Source organism: Mya arenaria, chromosome 1 (assembly GCF_026914265.1).
Source record: "Mya arenaria isolate MELC-2E11 chromosome 1, ASM2691426v1".
In the NCBI taxonomy this organism is placed as follows: domain Eukaryota; kingdom Metazoa; phylum Mollusca; class Bivalvia; order Myida; family Myidae; genus Mya; species Mya arenaria.
The window spans coordinates 17,289,278-17,307,856 of NC_069122.1; the positions used below are offsets into that span (position 1 = coordinate 17,289,278).

Below are 18,579 nucleotides of genomic sequence, written 5' to 3' on the forward strand. Positions count from 1 at the left end.
ATTAATTGAAATTTGCAAACAATCACTAGATAAGCTGTAATTGTTGTACAGCATGAAAAGATATTAGGTGACAGTCCTGAGCACTTTTACTAGTTTTAGGCCTGTTCTGGGTCTTTTGATATTTATTTTACGGACGAAGGTTCGCCAATATAAACTAGATAGCTAGATAATTATCGCGAAAATCAAGTGGTTAACACGAAACAAAATCGTAAACCCTATCAGGTTATATTACGGCAGTAATATGCGCACCATACATATCCAATCGATAATTCATGTGCATTAATGTTCCTTTAAGGAAGATTATGATCATATGTGCGACGGGAGATTTCGGTTACTGTATTCTTTAACTTGTAGTACATTTTGAAAGCAGCAATTTATGCAAAACTGTTACTGGAGTCGATAAAAAATGATGTATTTGAGTGTTTTATTTCACACTATGAATATAATGTTATGATTTATTCAAACGTGATACTAAAAGTGCATGTGCATTGCATATCTAGAGCTTAAATCATAAGAAACACGGATACAATTTAAGTGTCACAGACAAAGTATATGTACCACAAAAAAGTGTCACAGACAAAACATTAGTGTCACCAACAGAAACCTATTTTTATCACAGACAGAACATATAAGTATTCCAGACTAACAATTAGAAACACCGACGAAACATAAGTGTCACAGACAAAACACAAGTATGACGGTGTCAAGCCATAATGAAGCCATTATAGGGCGCGGGAAGACCTTGTAAAACTCAACAACAACAACAACATAAGTATCACAGACACTAAACAAGTATCACTGATAAAACATCAGTGTCACTGGCTCCAGCTTCTCTGTCATTCTCCAGCCAACATTTTCACCTGAAACAAAGAAATAAAAATAATAAACATGTATTGTGCAAAGGTATTTGTATATGTATATCAACTATCAAACAAGTCAAGGTTGTCTATTTGACCATCTTAAGAATTTTATTCGCAAAAAAAAATGTATCTAAATGCTTATGGAATACAATAATATAAGTCAAGAGCTGTCTTAAGATGTCGTTCTCGACTATACGCGACCTTGTCTTAAAAAAGATCACAGTAATGATGTTATGTGTGCCTGTCAAAGCATTAAAAAGTAAACAAGAAACGCCGCAATGCGACCAAGTGTTCATTGATTGACAGGAAAACTTCAGCCTTCGTTATGAAATTCAGTTTCAACTGATTGTTAATAGTGTGCCTGTCAAAACCCTTAAAAAATGAAAGTCAATCAAGGGTCATAATTTGTACTAAGGGTTAATATGCAGTAATGTAACCTAAGGCCTAAAAAAATAATTGTTTGGTTAGGGTTACATCCTTTTCAAAAATAGGTAGGGTAGGTAGGCTTTTTCTTTTTTTTTATAAGGTTTGTATAAGAATGTCATTTTCATCATAGCGGAATGGTGTTAAACTAATATTTTAGATTATAATTTTTTTAAAGATTACTTTAAAACCATTATCCAATGATGAAAATGACATTCTTATATAAAGCCTAATAAAAAAAAGCCTACCTACCTACCTATTTTTGATAAGGATGTAACCCTAACCAAACTATTTTTTTAGGCCTAAGTACGCTCTATTAATTATTTATTGCATCGAAACAATGGTATTTTCTTTCACACAAAAAAAACGTACACTAAAACTGATTATATTATAAAGACACACCTTACTATGTGTTGGCCGGGACGCGGAATCACTTAATCTTATTAACAATTACCAATTCACGTAAAGGGGATAACATTTAGTGCTGAATCTAAATGTATGAAAAAATGTATTAAAAACATATACATAATCATGTTTACTTGAAAACATTTCGAGAGAAATATATATTTTATATATATAACTTCTAATTCAAATCCTAAGACAGCACATATTGTGTCATTCTATTAAACATTGTGATAATAAATAAATGCTTTCGTTCATAAAAAAACAACATTTTTACCTAGATTAAAAACACTACATCCAATTGACATTCTTATCTCATGCGAACCTCAAGTTGAGAGAGGCCAGGTCATACGACCTGTATCAGTAACTTGGCAATGAGCTTATCAGTAAATCTCTTTATAGCATATGGACGGATTAAAATCCCTCCTATACAAAAAACTCGAGATAAAAGTGTCATATAATATTGGTTAAGTTAGCATTTAAGACACGTATAACTTTCCAGGGTAGAGTTGAATAATAATAATTTACAATACAGTTTATACCGTACTAAAATAAGTATACTTTGTTGAACCCAAATAAACAGCATGTGATTGTTGCTGAATTAAGATATTTAGCAATTTTTGACTCTACCTGAGGATAATGAGCAACACACGAATACTTTCGGGGGACATCTTAAATACAAATTAAAAAAGGGCCATCTAATCAACGAGGGCCATTTAATCAACGAGGGCCATATACTCAAGCAGGGACATCTAATCAATCAGGGCTATCTTATCAACGAGGGCCAACTTATCAACGAGGGCTATCTTATCAACGAGGGCTATCTAATCAACGAGGCCCATCTTATCAACGAGGGCTATTTTATCAACAAGGGCTATCTTATCAACAAGGGGCATTAAATCAACAAGGGCCATCTTATCAACGAGGGCTATCTAATCAACGAGGGCTATCTTATCAACAAGGGGCATTAAATCAACGAGGGCTATCTTATCAACGAGGGTTATCTTATTAATGAGGGCTATCTAATCGACGAGGGCTATCTTATCAACAAGGGGCATTAAATCAACGAGGGCTATCTAATCAACGAGGGTTATCTAATCAACTAGGGATGTCTAATCAAGGAGGGCTATCTTATAAACGAAGGCCATCTAATCAACGAGGGCTATCTTATCAACGACGCCTATCTTATTAACACCGGTTATCTTATCAACAAGAAGCATTAAATCAACGAGGGCTGTCTTATCAACAAGGGGCATTAAATCAACGAGGGCCATCTTATCAACAAGGGCTATCTAATCAACGACGGCCATCTTATCAACGAGGGTAATCTAATCAACGAGGGCTATCTTATCAACGAGGGCTATCTTATCAACGAGTGATATCTTACTAGTGAGGGCTATCTTATCAACAAGGGCTATCTTATCAACAAGGGACATTAAATCTACGAGGGCTATCTAATCAACGAGGGCTATCTAATCAACTAGGGCCATCTTATCAGCGATGGCTATCTAATCAACAAGGGCCATCTAATTAACGAGGGCCATAACAGTCCCAAGGATGGCTATATCCCCCGCCGTTGTTTTTTAAAACATTTAGTTTTTCTAAATACTTACATAATGTAATTGATGCGATCCAGGAGAAATGTTTTTGTTGTCACAACAAAAGTTGCAAATAAATATGTCACCCAATGAGATCCATTTGAACCAAGTTATATGGTAATCCTTGAACGCATTTATAAGTTATAGCGCGGACACAAGCATGTGTTCTCTGACCTATAAATGGCTCGTGTGACCTTGACCTTTGAGGTATGGACCCGGATCAAGATCACTACCCATCGTCTCAATGAGGACAACATATGTACAAAGTTATGTGATAATCCATCAATACATGAGTAAGTTATAGCCCAGACATGAAATGTTACGGACCGACAGACAGATAGCCAGACAGACAGACAGACTGACAGACAGACGAAGTGCATTCCTATAATACCCTCCCCACTCCGTGGCGGTGTTAAATTACTCAGATATGTTAATTCAAAAAAGCTATCTAACTATACGTTCGTTGATTGGACGGTCCCATTTATGTTATACCATTATTATATATTACTCAGCATTGCATCAGCATCTAGATATTCACCTTTTCTATCTGTTGATGTACAGACGTTAAAGAATCGTGAACCATTGTTAATCTATTTTTCTCTTGTCTGGCCTGTATAGCAAGTTCATCATAACTCCGCTCAAAGTCCTTCTTGTGAGTAACAAGATCCTGTAGCTGTCTTTGGAGTTCAGTTATTTCTGATTCCTGTCGAAAAGAACATGAATTGTACATTAGTGTTAAGTACAGTGAAGTAGTGTAAACAAATAATACATATATACTATAAAAGAGTTTCTGCGGAAGGCCAAAGCATATTCAAATTAAGAATACAACAGTCTCAGTTTTGATGACAGCAGTGCCAGCACGGCAACACCCCTAACACACATGTAATCAGCATTCTATTTTAGAGTATGGTCCAGTGTGGGTGTTTTCAACTTTTGAGGGAATGGTGGAGTAACTTCAGCAAAAGGGGGAATAAATAATACTAACATGATTCATATAATGTTAAACCTGTTTTCATCCCTTTTATTCAACAAACCTATCGTAATATTCATGAATGTCACTATACATGTATTTCTATTATTGCTTAATGTTAAGAGGTCAATGCTCTTTCAAAAAACAAAATTTTAATGGTAATTATTCACCTGAGAAGAAGAAAATATATACTTTTTCGTGAGAGGAATGGAGCGGAATTCCAGCCATAAGAAGGCCGAAAAACACTGTATGTAGTAATTAATTTCCCATGCGCATACTGAGTTATATACCCACTATTCATGAGGACCCATTATTCCTAAATATGTGCATCCCTCACTGCGATTGTTTTTTAATATATTACTTATGCACAAGGTTATGCGTGGGACTCTCAGATTGTCGCTCAGGACCATGGTTGTGAAATAAGAGAGTCCAAAGTAATGCTCTCAAGCAGATTTGAAAAAAAGATTACTCTCCAAACAAAAACAAAACAAAAGCTGTCACAGAGACAGCACGATCGACTATTCCTATTTAGTTTAAGGACTTCAAAGTTTGGAAAAGCATGCATGGATCACTGTTAAGTTCAATTAAATAAAAAACCTTAACCAGAATTTCTAAATCGAATAATCAAGGGCCATAATTTGCATTACAATAAATGTAAAATAGAGTTATTTAACTTATTTAAGTAGATTGTATTGTTTGGCATACCTGTCTTATTCTTAAGACCTATTAAGTTTCATTGCAATACATGTTGTATTTCCTGTGACATTGACTTACATGCAAAATCGTAACCAGAATTTCCAGTTGACCAGTTAAATAACAAAGGGTCATGATTAGCATCTTATGCAAAACACAGTAATCTTACTTGATTTTTTGGGTAGGTTTGTTGGTGGATTACCAATGACTGTGGTCTCAATGAAATAAATCAAGTAGTTTCTGAGATGTTAATGAATGTGTGCTTACATGCAAAAACTTAACGAATTGTCTAAGGCGGATAATTAAGGACCATTTATATGCAAAAAAGAGTAATCTAACTTGATTATTAAGTAGGTCGTATAGTTGGGAACACATGGGTAAAGTGTCACAGAGTTCTAAAACAGTTCATTATTTTAAATATCAAAATTGATTATTTATATTTTTCTCAAATTGATTGAATGAGGATTTCTCTACAAGTCCACATGAGGAAATCATAGTTACTAATTACTATATTTTGTTATGGTCTAGTACTAATTCAAAGTCTTTGAAATACTAGTTACAGACATCTGCTTGTCTTGTTCTTAAAGATGCACTCTTACTCCCAAATATGATTTACTACAATTAATAATATTGTTTTAATATTCCAAAAAAGATGAATAAATGTAAAAAAAAATAGTTCTTCTAAAGGATATCGAGTTCAATTTGAAAGAAATTAGCATAAAACACAGTACTTCTACCTTATTAGACTATAGTAAACCACGGTAAATATTTTAGCATTCACCAATCATTTAATATTTTTTAGCTTTCTGCTATTAAATTCACAATTACAATCTTATTATCAGTAGTTAATATTTTCCATAAATGCATTATTTAGTTAGTAGATTAAGTTTTATCAATCAAAATTTATGTTTGTTAAACATGTGTATGTATTGATTTTGAATAAGAGTGTCACTTTAATTACTGGACATACTGTATCTTCCATAATCAATTGAATGAAACTTGGTAAGCAGTTGTCATTACTTAGATCAAAGCATATAACATGAAGGTGTGAATTAGATTCTTATGAGTTCTGGTCTGAAGGTAAAGACAATAGTAGGTTACATAAGGGGCTGGTATGAATGAAGTTTGATAAGTGTTTTTGTATGGTTGGTTTATAATTATATGGGCGTGGCCTAATGAGAAATTGTATGTTGTATTGTAAGTTTTAATCAGTTCTTGTTAGGGAGTGGATAGAAAAGGTTAAGAGACCTCTCACAACTTAGCGAGTGTATTATATATGAATAAAATATGGAGAATATATTTGGAGTTACGTGTTAATAAGCAATAGTTTGGGGACGAGAACCCCACCCGGTGACATAAATTTCCAATGCAATACATATTGTATTTGCCAAAATACTGACTTCATTGTGATCATATGCAAAACCTTAGCCAGATTTTGCTTAATCAAATTTGCATTATATGCAAAATACACTTATCAAACTGGATGTATTAAGTACGTTGGACAGTTTGGAACACATTAATGCAATATATGAACCATTTGCTGAGATGATAAATTAGACTGCTTACATGAAAATTAAGTTAGAACTCACTCAGGGCTATAATCTAATTTTTAGAACATACCAGATGCCTTTCTTTCTTTTCAATATTTTGGACCTGTGTTTCTTCTTGTTTGAGTTTCCTCGACAACCTGCTGATATTTCTTTGTATATTTTCTGCCTCTTCATTCAGTATTTCCTCTCTGGTGACAAGATTCTGATATTCTTCTCTATAGTCCTTCTTTGGCATTGGCTTTATTTCTAAAAAATACCAACATATGTAGTGGAATGGTGAACTGGAACATAAAGGTAGAAAAGACTCCTGAAAATAGCCCAGATTATTTTTCATTAAAGCAAGTAAGGAAACCTTACTTTAAGTCTCAATTGAAAGTACTGGTGAATAGTTAAAAAAAAAATGAAAACTAAAAGAACCAGCCAAGCAAGCAGCCTTATATTAATCAGATTTTTATTTAAAGCTGCACTCGCACAGATATACCATTTTTACATTTTTTTTATCTTTTGTCTTGGAAAGAGTAAATTTTTGCTTAAATATCTGTAAACCAATGATATAAGATTGCTGACAAAACTTCAGATCGTAGATTTTCATATTTCCATTTGAAAATTTATGTTTTATGGCTTAAACCGTTGCTAACCGTACCAGAAACACATGCTGGCACGTTGCTAACGGTTTAAGAACAAGAGCCGTCATAAGACAGCGCGCTCGACTACGCCGCTTTGACTTAGAATACAGTAACGATGTAATAATACCAAGTTTGGTCTCTTTATATCAAACCTAACTAAAATTATTCGATACATAAGGTGACGTTGATGCTGCCCTCCCACCAGCCCACCCAAACAATGACGCAAGTCATTCAAATAACTTGATTTCCCATTATGAAAATGTGGTTAAGAATATATACAAATATGCCTTTCAAACGAAATTAAAAAAAAAAATCAAGGGCCATAATTTGTATTTAGGCTTAAAACGGAGTTATGTTTCTTGTTGTAAGATGGTCGTAAATAATTTTGAATTTTATTAAGTGCATATTTAATGAACGGTATAGAAGTTTTATTTATTAAAATCCCAACTTGCCCTTAACCTTTACTTGCCTTAACACTAGTCAATCAGGGGCCATAACTTGTATTAAGGATATGGAGTTACGTAACCTAATTGGGTGATGGTCCTGAACAATTGTGTGAAGTATTAAGTCAATTGAATGAAGGGTATACAGAAGTTATTAATCAATATCCCAACCTGCCCTAAAACTTTAACCTAAGTTCCATAGTCAATCAGGGTCCCTAATTTGTATAAAGATAATATGGAGTTATCTAACCTCATTATGTGATGGCTCTGAACATCTGTGTGAAGTATTAAGTCAATTGAATGAATGGTATTGGAGTTTTAAGTGAAAATCCCAACTTGCCCTAAAACTTTAACCTGCCCTAAAACTTTAACCTAAGTCAATCAGGGACCATAACTTGTATTAAGGATAATATGGAGTTATGTAACCTCATTGGGTGATGGTCCTGAACAACTGTGTGAAGTATTAAGTCAATTGAACAAAGGATATAGAAGTTATTGATAAATATTCCAACTTGTCCTAAAACTTTAACCTAAGTTCCATAGTCAATCAGGGGCCATAATCTGTGTAAAGAATAATATGGAGTTATCTAACCTCATCATGTGATGGCCCTGAACAACTGCGTGAAGTATCAAGTCAATTGAATGTAGGGTATTGGACTTAGAAGTGAAAATCCCTACTGGTTTCCATAGATTTTCCCAAAAACTAGCTCGTTTCAAAACAAAAAATAAAAAAAGTTGTCAAAACGTTCAATCTGTGAGAGTGCAGCTTTAAGGTGCTAGGATCAAAGCCAAACAAACACCTAACAAGAAACAAAAGGCTACAAGACAATAAACATTGAACAAGTATCACTATATTGTTATTGGTAGATGATGGGGCTAATACCTTGGCATGGTCAGTGAAAACCAAGTTTTACAAAGAATTCACTGTTGTTTGAAATTAGTTTATGAGCAACATTTCCACATTTGACAAATTGACAGTATGTATCATGTGTTTCTGGAACGGATAAAAAAATCTGACCTGAGGGCACACGCGTCAGCCGGGTTTTGATTTAGACCGGAAAAACATGATTGATATTTTTCCTCGCACATCTAAAATAATCAATTTGTGGGAAAATTGACATAAGAAAGGACTTTTGTACCTTTCACTAAACAGCACGTGCAACCTAGATTACTGACGACATAAGCGCAGTCATTTTAAATCACTATTGATGTCAAATACTTCCTCTAAAAATTGCGTTTTTACGATTATTTATTTTCAATTTTAATTAAAAATCCTGCATACTTATATATTTGAACACGCTTTTTGAAATGGCATATAATGAACCTTTGCAATAAAAGAAATAAGTGGCGCGTTGTTGCGCCGGACTCATCTAACGTGTGGGTGTAAGACGGGTTTTTCCCGCACTGGTCACATGACCGGAAACACATGTCCGGTATGGAAGAATACCAATTGCCGTATGTAGATACCTGTTTTGCTTCTATGTCTGTGTGTCTGTTTGGTATGGAAGTTTGTGATGATCTGTTCCAGCATGATGTTAGTGGTACAGGACTGTACAGCACAGCCGCAAGAGGGACAGAACTTGGTCCTTTTAGCGCAGGAAGAGCACTGGGTGTGGCCACAAGGAATAAGCAGCATCGGAGACGCAGATGGAGCCATCTGAATATATATACATGTTTGTGTATAGAAAGTATTCTTTGAATGTCCTTTAAAACTGAATAGAATCGTTTCTGATCTATTCATAATATGAAGTATTTGAAGATTTGTACTTCATAGGAAGTACACTGGGTATGTATACACAGACAAGAAATAAGCAGCAGTTGGAGCAATCTGAATAAAAGAAGTTAAAAATGTAATGAAAATGTTAGTCATAATTAATAACATGTGTGTTGTTAGTTTAAACATTATATATTTTACATGGATTGTGAAGAAAGTTATGATAAGTTATACTAAGTCACTCTCGTTGGAACGATGTTGCATGAGAGTGTGGTCTTGTGTTGTCAGGGATGTGATTGACCTGGCAGCTGGAGGGCTGAAACCATTTCGGCCATGGGTTCTTATGGCACTTTTGGGGTCAAAAACACACTGCCTTAGAGGAAAAACTGGCTTTTTAGAAACTCTTTTGAGGGTTCTTATGACTTGAAATTTAAAGCACACAGGAATATCAACTCTAACAACCAAAAGTAACTCTAGTAACTTTTTTAATCAGCTAAAAAAAATGGGGCATTAGATCCAAGGAATTCCGCAAATCCGCGGACAAATCATATCCCTGGAACTTGTGGGGGAAACCAGAGTACCCTGAGAAAACCTAATTGTCCGACTTGGTGACCACTAACTAAACACACATGCGCCCAGGCCGGGAAATCGAACCCGGGTCGCAATGGGACAGCATGTGTGTTGTTAAAAAGCTTTCTTCTAAAAATATATCTGGATCAAGACCATGGGAATAAGACCAGCTGAGTAATTATTGGGTTCAAAAGTTGTAATTAAAAAATCATATATAATAATTACAAAAATTATATCAATTTCCTAAAATAAATGAGTATTCTTAAATTATATTCCATCTCACCATAAGTTTGTCGCATGTTGGGCATACATGACTGGAAAGGTTGCTATCTTGAGAATCTAGGCTGTCCATCTTATTATTCACAGCAGACACGCTCTTTCTAACCTCCTCATAAACAGATGTAGGATGAGTGGACAGTTTGAGGTCACCTTTAACTTTTGCAATAATATCATCAGCCCTTGAGTCAAAGTCTTCAGGCGACATCAGAGTAGCAGCAGTTATCTCTCCTGTTTCATCTTCAGAGTCCCAGCCTTGTTCAGGGGAGGTTACTTTGGATGTTCTTTCACTTGGGACTCTAAGTGTAGTTGCCCCGCCTGATCCTTTGTGATCTCTGTAATCAACATCTTTGTAATAGTTGTCCGAGTATTTATTACTGTTGTATTCAGATTTATGGATGAACGTTGATTCATTTTCCAAGCTTAGCCCTTCATCTTCAGCTGGTACTTCCTTTGCCTTGAGCCAACTTGCAAATTTTGCATTTGATTTGTGTGATGCTAATAGTCTTTCTGTCGAGTTATTGTTTCTGTCATTGGAAGATGATGATCGTACACCTCTTTCTATGTTATCGACTGGCTTTGACTTCTTGGTTGTGACATCATCTTAAAGAATAATAGCATGAAGCATAAAATAATTGATATTTCATTGTTGATATAATCATGTTGTTTAATAAAATTGTTTAATAAAAGTGAACATTATTTCAATTTTCAAATTATATTAATTCAATTATAAAACTATCTGTCATCATGGGATATTAATTCAATTATAAAACTATCTGTCATCATGGGCTGCTGTATCAACCAGAGATGGTGATTTTAATCCTTACATAATAACAACTGATTATCTACAAAAAAAATATATACCCGGTATGCGTTTCACCATCTCTACTCAATACAGACACCTCATGTCTGTGATGGTACTGACTGGTACAGGCTGGAGGACATTAAGTTATACAGGCCCGATAGCTACATTGGAGTAGCCCCTTACTTGCAAGCAAGGGTCGAGGGACAGTGGGGTGATTGCCTTGAGTCTGTGACATATACAACCATTTGACGTAGGCACCAAACCTATCAGACTGTACAGATTGCTTAGTATTCACAAGGCATATACATGTGGTGGATATTGAACTCAGAACACCTCAAACGGCACAACCACAAGCAGCTTAATGTGAGCTTTAGAAGATACCAAGTTACACACAGTCAACCAAAGTATCAATTTATTTCAAGAAAGTGTAGAACTGTACCTGGTGATCTCTGCACTGGGGAAGATGAATTTCCATTTGAAGACTTGCTTTCAAACTCAGCTTTTTGCTTCATCCAGTTTTGCTGTCGCATTTTCATCTCCTTAACCTTGAGAAATAGATACAAAGACACACTTAACATGTGCATTATCCAAAAATAGTTTATTTTGCTCACACAAACCTATATAAACATCCCTTTTTTAAACGAATAAGTGTCCTGGTGTTATGGAACCTGTATGAACAAATGTGCAAGCAGATACTATACAGAACTTTGAAGGGACTCTTTCACAGGAATGACCCAAATTCCCAGGTATTTGCTTTCGTAACTAGTTTCATAGAACCCCTGTACTATCACAATAATTGAGAGGAGATCCCTGAATATCCGGACTAGTAACCCAGTCATCGAAATTAGAATTTTGGATGAACAAGCCCGAACTCTTGTTTTATTGCATGGAATCATATTTATAAACAAGCCCTGCTAAATAAAATTTAGAATTTGAGCAAGCCCTGAAGACATTTTACCAGAGCAGGGCTTACGGGCTTGTGCTAATTTCGACCACTGGTAACCTTTGCCTTAACCATGATGACCCACCAGATTCCTTCTAACCATCCACACACAACAAACAGACTCGATCCCACTCCAACAGAGTTCCAATTCAGACTAACATCTCACAGTAAAACTGGCCTTATATACCTAAGGACAAGCTCAATTAAATACTATGTTAGGAACATCACTAACATTTTTTCTCTATTTTTGATTCCTTATGACCATAAGACCCTAAATTATCTCAAATGATGAACCTAAATAAAATGTAATTCTCAAAACTAAAAACACTAAAAATAATCTGACTTATTCTCATAAAATTAATATGATTTTACCAAATTGCATTCCCTATTAGAAAAAAGTGACTATTCCACAAGATCTTACTTTCTTATAAGCGTCTTGAACAATAAAAAAATAAATAAGAAAAATATAATTTTTAGGTTTTCTAAATAATTGAGATCTGTTGTAAATAAATTTATCTTATATGACTGATTTGAAGGCATTGCTACCGAAATTTGCTGATTCTGAGACAAAAACCTTAAAAAATGTCAAAACAGTCAATCTGTGAGAGTGCACCTTTATGCGCAGATATGAGATTTAAACATTCACCTGAAGAACCATAAAAAATAATACTTTTTAAACAAGCAATCTTAACAAATTTTGATTTAATTCATTGTTTGACCTTTTGCTGTTGTCCAATTTATAGCGCAATATAGTTATTTACTAACTGGAAAATGGTCTGTTGTCGTAATACTTGGGATCCCAGCATGTACGCTTTGTAATGAAAGTGTTTGCGTGCAAACCTGTATTGGTTTCATTGTTTTACTAGATTACACAATAAATTACACAATGAACAAAATGGCTTTTAAACCTACAATCTCGCAGATTTACCGTTTTGACAACTTTTTTATTTTTTATCTTGGAATGAGCCATTTTTTGTTTAATATCTGAAAATGAGAGATATAAGACTGCTGATGAAAGTTCAGATAGCAGTTCTTCATATTTCAGTTAAAAAATTGAATGTTTTATGGCTAAAAGCATGAAGAAAAATGCATAAAACATACAATATGCAATAATTGGCTTGTTCCAAGACAAAAATTAACAGAAGTTGTCAAAACGGTCATTCTGTGGGAGTGCAGCTTTAAATGAAGAAATACACATGCCCATCATGCTATAACATAAGTAATATGCACCAGTTAATTGTAACCACTGCCCCCCCAGGTGTGGGGGGATAGCGGGGAAATGGGCCGTGTGTTCCAGGTAGCCCCGCAGTGCCGGGTGAATGCAGTTTTTTTTTCTTTGTGCCAAAAATAGTGGGGAATGGACATACCTAGGGTCCCTTGGATGCGGGGGCATTTGGCGGGGATTTTACCAGCAGTTCATCTCCGCAGGGCGGGAATTTTACCCGGGCTTGGCTGGACCAAAAATCAAAGTACCCACTATTCCCCGGACATGGGTCGGCCTTGGTTACAATTGACTGGTGCATTACAACATTGAGAATTTGGCAATTGTGCATCCAAAAGTCTCGATGTAAATACATCGTAAATACATCAGTCAACGTGTGCTTCATGTCTAAATTCTGAAAGATCACAAAGATGTGCAGTCCCTGAAGTCGGTATCCGAATACTTGATTGTCCGAATATAATCCTATTTGCATTTTTAACAAAATAAAATTCGGTTTTATTTTGATTTTTTTTCGAAATTAAGCTTGCATATTATATTATAATTATGATCGGAATAAAAGTAATATACCTTTTCTCTTATTTCTTGCTTTCGTTTTGCGTTATTCATCTTTTTTTCTGTCGGTAACCTCGCTGGAATGTAAACAAACGAACGGTAACTCTGAACACGCGAACAAGAAAACCGCTACCCTAATGTCAGGTCAATAAACAAACAAATCGTCCAGAAACGGAACAAGTTTAAATTCGGGAAATATTGGATCGAGGGCACAAATTGAAAACGCTTCTTTCACATATAGGCCTTAACGTTCTGATGTGTTTTAGAATAATTAATATAAGGAATACATACATGTATGATTTAGACTAAAAAAGTCGTTTCAAAATAACCATATTACCTCCCTTATTTCCTAATTTCCATTCACCTTTTACTACTCATGAATTATGAACGGAAAGCAAAAACAGGTATTTACGTACATTTTTTTATAAATAATTAACTTACATGTTATTGTTTCAATCCTCTACAGAGTTTATTCATTTCCTTAACTTATGACTGTACATGTTTATTTATATAATCAACCTATAGACTCCAGACTCGTGTTTTCATACATGTACATCATACATGCAGTATCCAGGAATAGTTTGATAGTCAGACGATTATGTTTGCTTTTTGTTACTTTCGTGGTCAAAAGCAGCAAAGGCACAAAGATGATCTTAGATCTCTTTATAATTTCATGTTTATTTCATCATGTTTATTATAAATACTGACTAAAGTTTAATCAACTCACGCATTAGTTTAATACTGTTTTATTGCATGAATGTAAATACAATGTAACAATCAATACGACATAAACAGGTTAACATAGAACTTGAGATAAATAATCAATTATTAAGCATGCAAAGGAATTGGGCCACGAGTTATACCAACATCAGAACTTTACGGCCCTCTCCCCAAACATCAAATTAGTTACCAAGCAAAGGTTGGTCTTTTTTTAAGTAAGACAGACTAGTAATGTTTAAATCAAAGTATATTATTGAACACTTCTTAGTTCTTAATACAAGCATATATTGACATACTAATTATGCTAGATTCGTATTTAAATAAATCAAAATTAAGACAACAAGTTTTATACAAAAATGTTTGCCCACAGCTTTTTTTTAGGAACTAATTGACGTAAACTGTAAACATTTGAGCAGTTTAAACCTTCGCATTTAATGTTACACTAAATCGGATTTGCCGTTCCAGATCGAAAACACATGAACTTAACTTATATTATGAAAATCAAAGTATGTATTATTTATTTCGTAGGTTCATGAACAGAAAGTCTTAGAGCAGGAGTTAAAGTCTATTCGTAAAGGAGCCGTAAGTACTAGTACCTTTATGTGTATAAACGTTTTGCCCCTTCCAGTGGACAGTGTATGCTGAGTTTAAAAATATTGGTTTACCTCTAGTATACTTAACCGTTTGTTATCCGAGGGCCATGTTTAAAAATTATAAAGGATTTTAGTCATTACAACCAAAACTCTATAATTGTCTAAATATAGTGGGCAACTAGTTGTTGCTTTTCGGTTTCCTAAAAATGTTTTTAAATCATTCTGGCTAAAGTTACAAATATTGATAAAAAAAAACTTAATTATGACCTAAGATCCTTTTACTCGACGACTAAGATCTGACTTACGTTTACATATTACAGCATTACATACTTTAAAGTGTTACTTTTTTTTAAAAGGGCATTCTCTTGTGCCTCATGTTGGCAAACATCATTGGTAAACATACAAAGGAAAATGGATTCAAGAGCATAAATTGCACTTGTGTAATAATTTAAATACGATAAATTTGGTTTGAGATTGAGAATTAATGTAGTTTTGTGATAATGGGACGTGGTCCCTTTAGAATTCTTCATCGGTATAATCATATTGGCATTTGAAGGCCAAGCATAAACAGTCAATGCCTTTGCTTGTCCTATTTTCTTACCTACTTTACATGTATTTTTTCAGGATGTTTACAAGCAACAGAGAAACAGCCAAATCTTTTTCAAAACAACTAAAGAAAAGATGATGGCAGAATGCAAACGTATGTTCGACTTGATTTCTGAAATGTTCTACATATAAATTACATTACCATACCTTATCCTTCACTGTGAATTGTTACTATCATCACTACCCAAAATACTATCATTACTACCCAAAAAACTGCAAAAGGTAGTGAGTTAAGTTACATGTATTTCCTTTAATCATATGTAAGCCCTACTGTATTGATTACATATACTAATGTACACTTTAATAGGACTTGTTAATCAGACTTCATTTAGTACACATGTAATTAAAAAGTTGTGTCTTTGATTTATCAGACACCCATCCAAAGGAATACAGCTAGCACTACATGTATTAGTTTAGTTTCTGCTGGAAAACAGCCTTGTGAATTTAAACTGGGACTTTGTGACATGTTTTCTTACATAGCTAGTCCCTGTAGTCTTCATTGTTTTCAATTCAACTCAAAACATATTACATGTGTTATAGATTTTTTTACTTTTGTACCTCTTGTTATTGTCTATATCTTGCCTTTGAAACTTTGAGTCATTAAACATGATCACAGTGATGTATCTGGTGCCGCGGTTGTTTCTTCCGTTGTTATAGGTTATGGTGCTTGTTGTTTCGGTTACAATTGTAGTGTTTGTTTCTATGGTTCGGTTTGTGTTATAGATTATTGTAATTGTTTCGTTGGCTTCTACTGCACTATATATTATAGCTTGGCATATAGGGTTAAACCATCTGCCAAAATTTTTCATCGTGAGTGTTTATTTTCCAGACACAATGGACGACTTAATTGCGGAATACAAAGCTGCCGAGGAGCCAAAGATGGATCGAGAAGATGGCTAAATCAAAATATATTTAAACAAACATTAATCTCATTATTATAATTATTGAATAAATATGAAATTCGTTATGCGTCGGTTGACATGTTTAAAAAAACACACAATATGCTAATGGATACATACATACTTATTTAGAAAAAGAGTATAATGATGTTCAAACATCATTTAATACAAACACATATTTATGTAGTACGCTGCGCTAAAATGAGCCATATTTAAAAGGTGTACTTGTCATTTGAAGATATGTGTCTAACAAGCAAGGCAGATTTTTGCTGCTGAACATTTTTCACAGGTGTTTCTTTTCTTTTGGCAGAATAATAATGTTATGACTATACCAGTGGTGAAGGGGGTATATAGGAATCACCTTGAACCGTCCGTCCGTAGGTCCGTCCATCCTTCCTAGGACATCGGGACAAGTCTACGAGTTTCAAAAATTCCATATGGTTTTTAGGTATTGACTTAAAACGCGAAATACAATTATAATTATTGACTGTGTTGAGGATAAGCGCTGTACAAAAGAAACTTTATTTCGTGTATTGTCTGTTAAGAGTAATTGCCCACTGATTATTCTTATTCTTATTGTTTTACTCGTCTCCATATCTCCATATGTCTTAGGTATTGACTTCAAACTCCATACACTTATTGGCTGTTATGAGGAGAAGTGCTGTGCAAAAGAAACATTAGTTTGTGTTAGGTATATTTAGAGTAATTGCCCTTTGATTAATTTTAAACTTGTATTGTACTGTGACAAGTCTATTTTTCTTCACATTTCAATACGTTATTGAAATATTGATAACGCAATTCATACACATATTGACGGTGTTGAGGAGAAGTGCTGTGCGTAGAAAACATTAGTTTGTGTATGGTATCTTAAGGGTTATTGCCCTTTGATTATCTTATTACTAGTGTGTTACTTCTCTCCATAACTCTATATGCTTTTGAGGAAGTGAGTTGCAACTTTGGCTGCATAGAAAATGTTATCCGGAAAATAATGCGGATCGGCTAATCCTCCGCAACGCATTATGGGTGCAATTTAAAAAAAGGTCAATGCTGTGCGTAAAATGTTCAGGGGGCTATCCGCATTTCTTGAAAATGCAACTGCATTAGCAATGTAACCTGGAATAAAGTCAAGTGTGGGTCAGGTGTCCCTCTGCAGCGTGTTAGAAATGTTATTCGAAGAAAATGGTCAATGCTGTGCGTGAACAGTTCAAGGGACTATCCGCATTGGTTAAAAATGCAACCAGAGCTGCATCAACAATGTCATCCAAAAGATATATTTGGGGATCGGCTGACCCTCTGGATAGCATAAGGGGTCTAATTTAAAGAAAATAGTAAATATTGTGCGTAAAATGTTCAGGGGGCTATCCGCATTGATTTAAAATGTAGCTCTGGCTGCATAAGCATTGTACTCCTGTATAAAACAATTGGGGGTCGGGTGACCCTCCGCATTGCGTTAGGGATGTACTTCAAAAAAAAAGGGTCAATGTTATTCGTAAAACGTCCCGGGGACTAGCTTAATAATGTATTTTAGGCTGCATTGTCAATATCGTCCGGGATATACATTTTGGGGTCAGGTACGAAAATCGTCAATGTTTTGCGTAAAATGTTATGTGGCCTATCTGCATTGCATTAAAGTGCAATATTGGCTATATATGCAATGTAATCCTGAGTAAAACAGTTTGGAACTAGTGACCCTCCGCAGTGCGTTAGGGATGTAATTCAAAGAAAATTGTTAATGATGTGTGTAAAATGTTTAGGGGACTATCCTCATTGATTTAGAATGCAATTTTGGCTGCATTATCAATGTCATCCGGAGTATTTATTTATTTTGGCCAGTTGACCCTCCGCAGCGCTTTAGATGTGTATTTCAAAGAATATCTTAAATTTTGTACATACAATGTTCAGGGAGACATAACCGCGTTGCTTTAAAATGCAACTTTGGCTGCATTAGCAATGGCATTCGGAATCAAATATTTGGTGGACGAGTGACCTTCCGTAGCGCGTGAGGGCTGTAATTCACAAACAAATATGGATAATGATGTGTTTAAACTTTGGCTACATTAACAATGGAATCCGGAAATAAAAGTATGGGCGTCGGGTGGGTAAATTGGGGTTTT

General features: G+C 34.8%; 1 protein-coding gene across 1 annotated transcript; it reads right to left on the reverse strand.

The window, feature by feature from the left end:
• Positions 1–396: 396 nt before the first annotated feature.
• On the reverse strand, positions 397–13,811 carry LOC128245451 (uncharacterized). The gene is made up of 7 exons (XM_052963652.1): positions 13,663–13,811; positions 11,370–11,475; positions 10,133–10,728; positions 9,033–9,222; positions 6,567–6,742; positions 3,822–3,986; positions 397–860 (listed from the first exon to the last, which is right to left on the reverse strand). Exons 1-7 carry the CDS (start codon positions 13,699–13,701, stop codon positions 837–839), a joined length of 1,296 nt encoding a protein of 431 aa, XP_052819612.1. The 5' UTR covers positions 13,702–13,811; the 3' UTR covers positions 397–836.
• Positions 13,812–18,579: the final 4,768 nt, after the last annotated feature.

Coding starts and splice junctions, on each gene's coding strand:
- LOC128245451 (XM_052963652.1), bottom strand. CDS start 13,701: ATGAATAACGCAAAACGAAAGCAAGAAATAAGAGAAAAG. Junction 10,729..11,369: donor CCCAGTGCAGAGATCACCAG/GTACAGTTCTAC, acceptor TTATTCTTTAAG/ATGATGTCACAACCAAGAAG. Junction 9,223..10,132: donor CAACATGCGACAAACTTATG/GTGAGATGGAAT, acceptor ATATATATTCAG/ATGGCTCCATCTGCGTCTCC.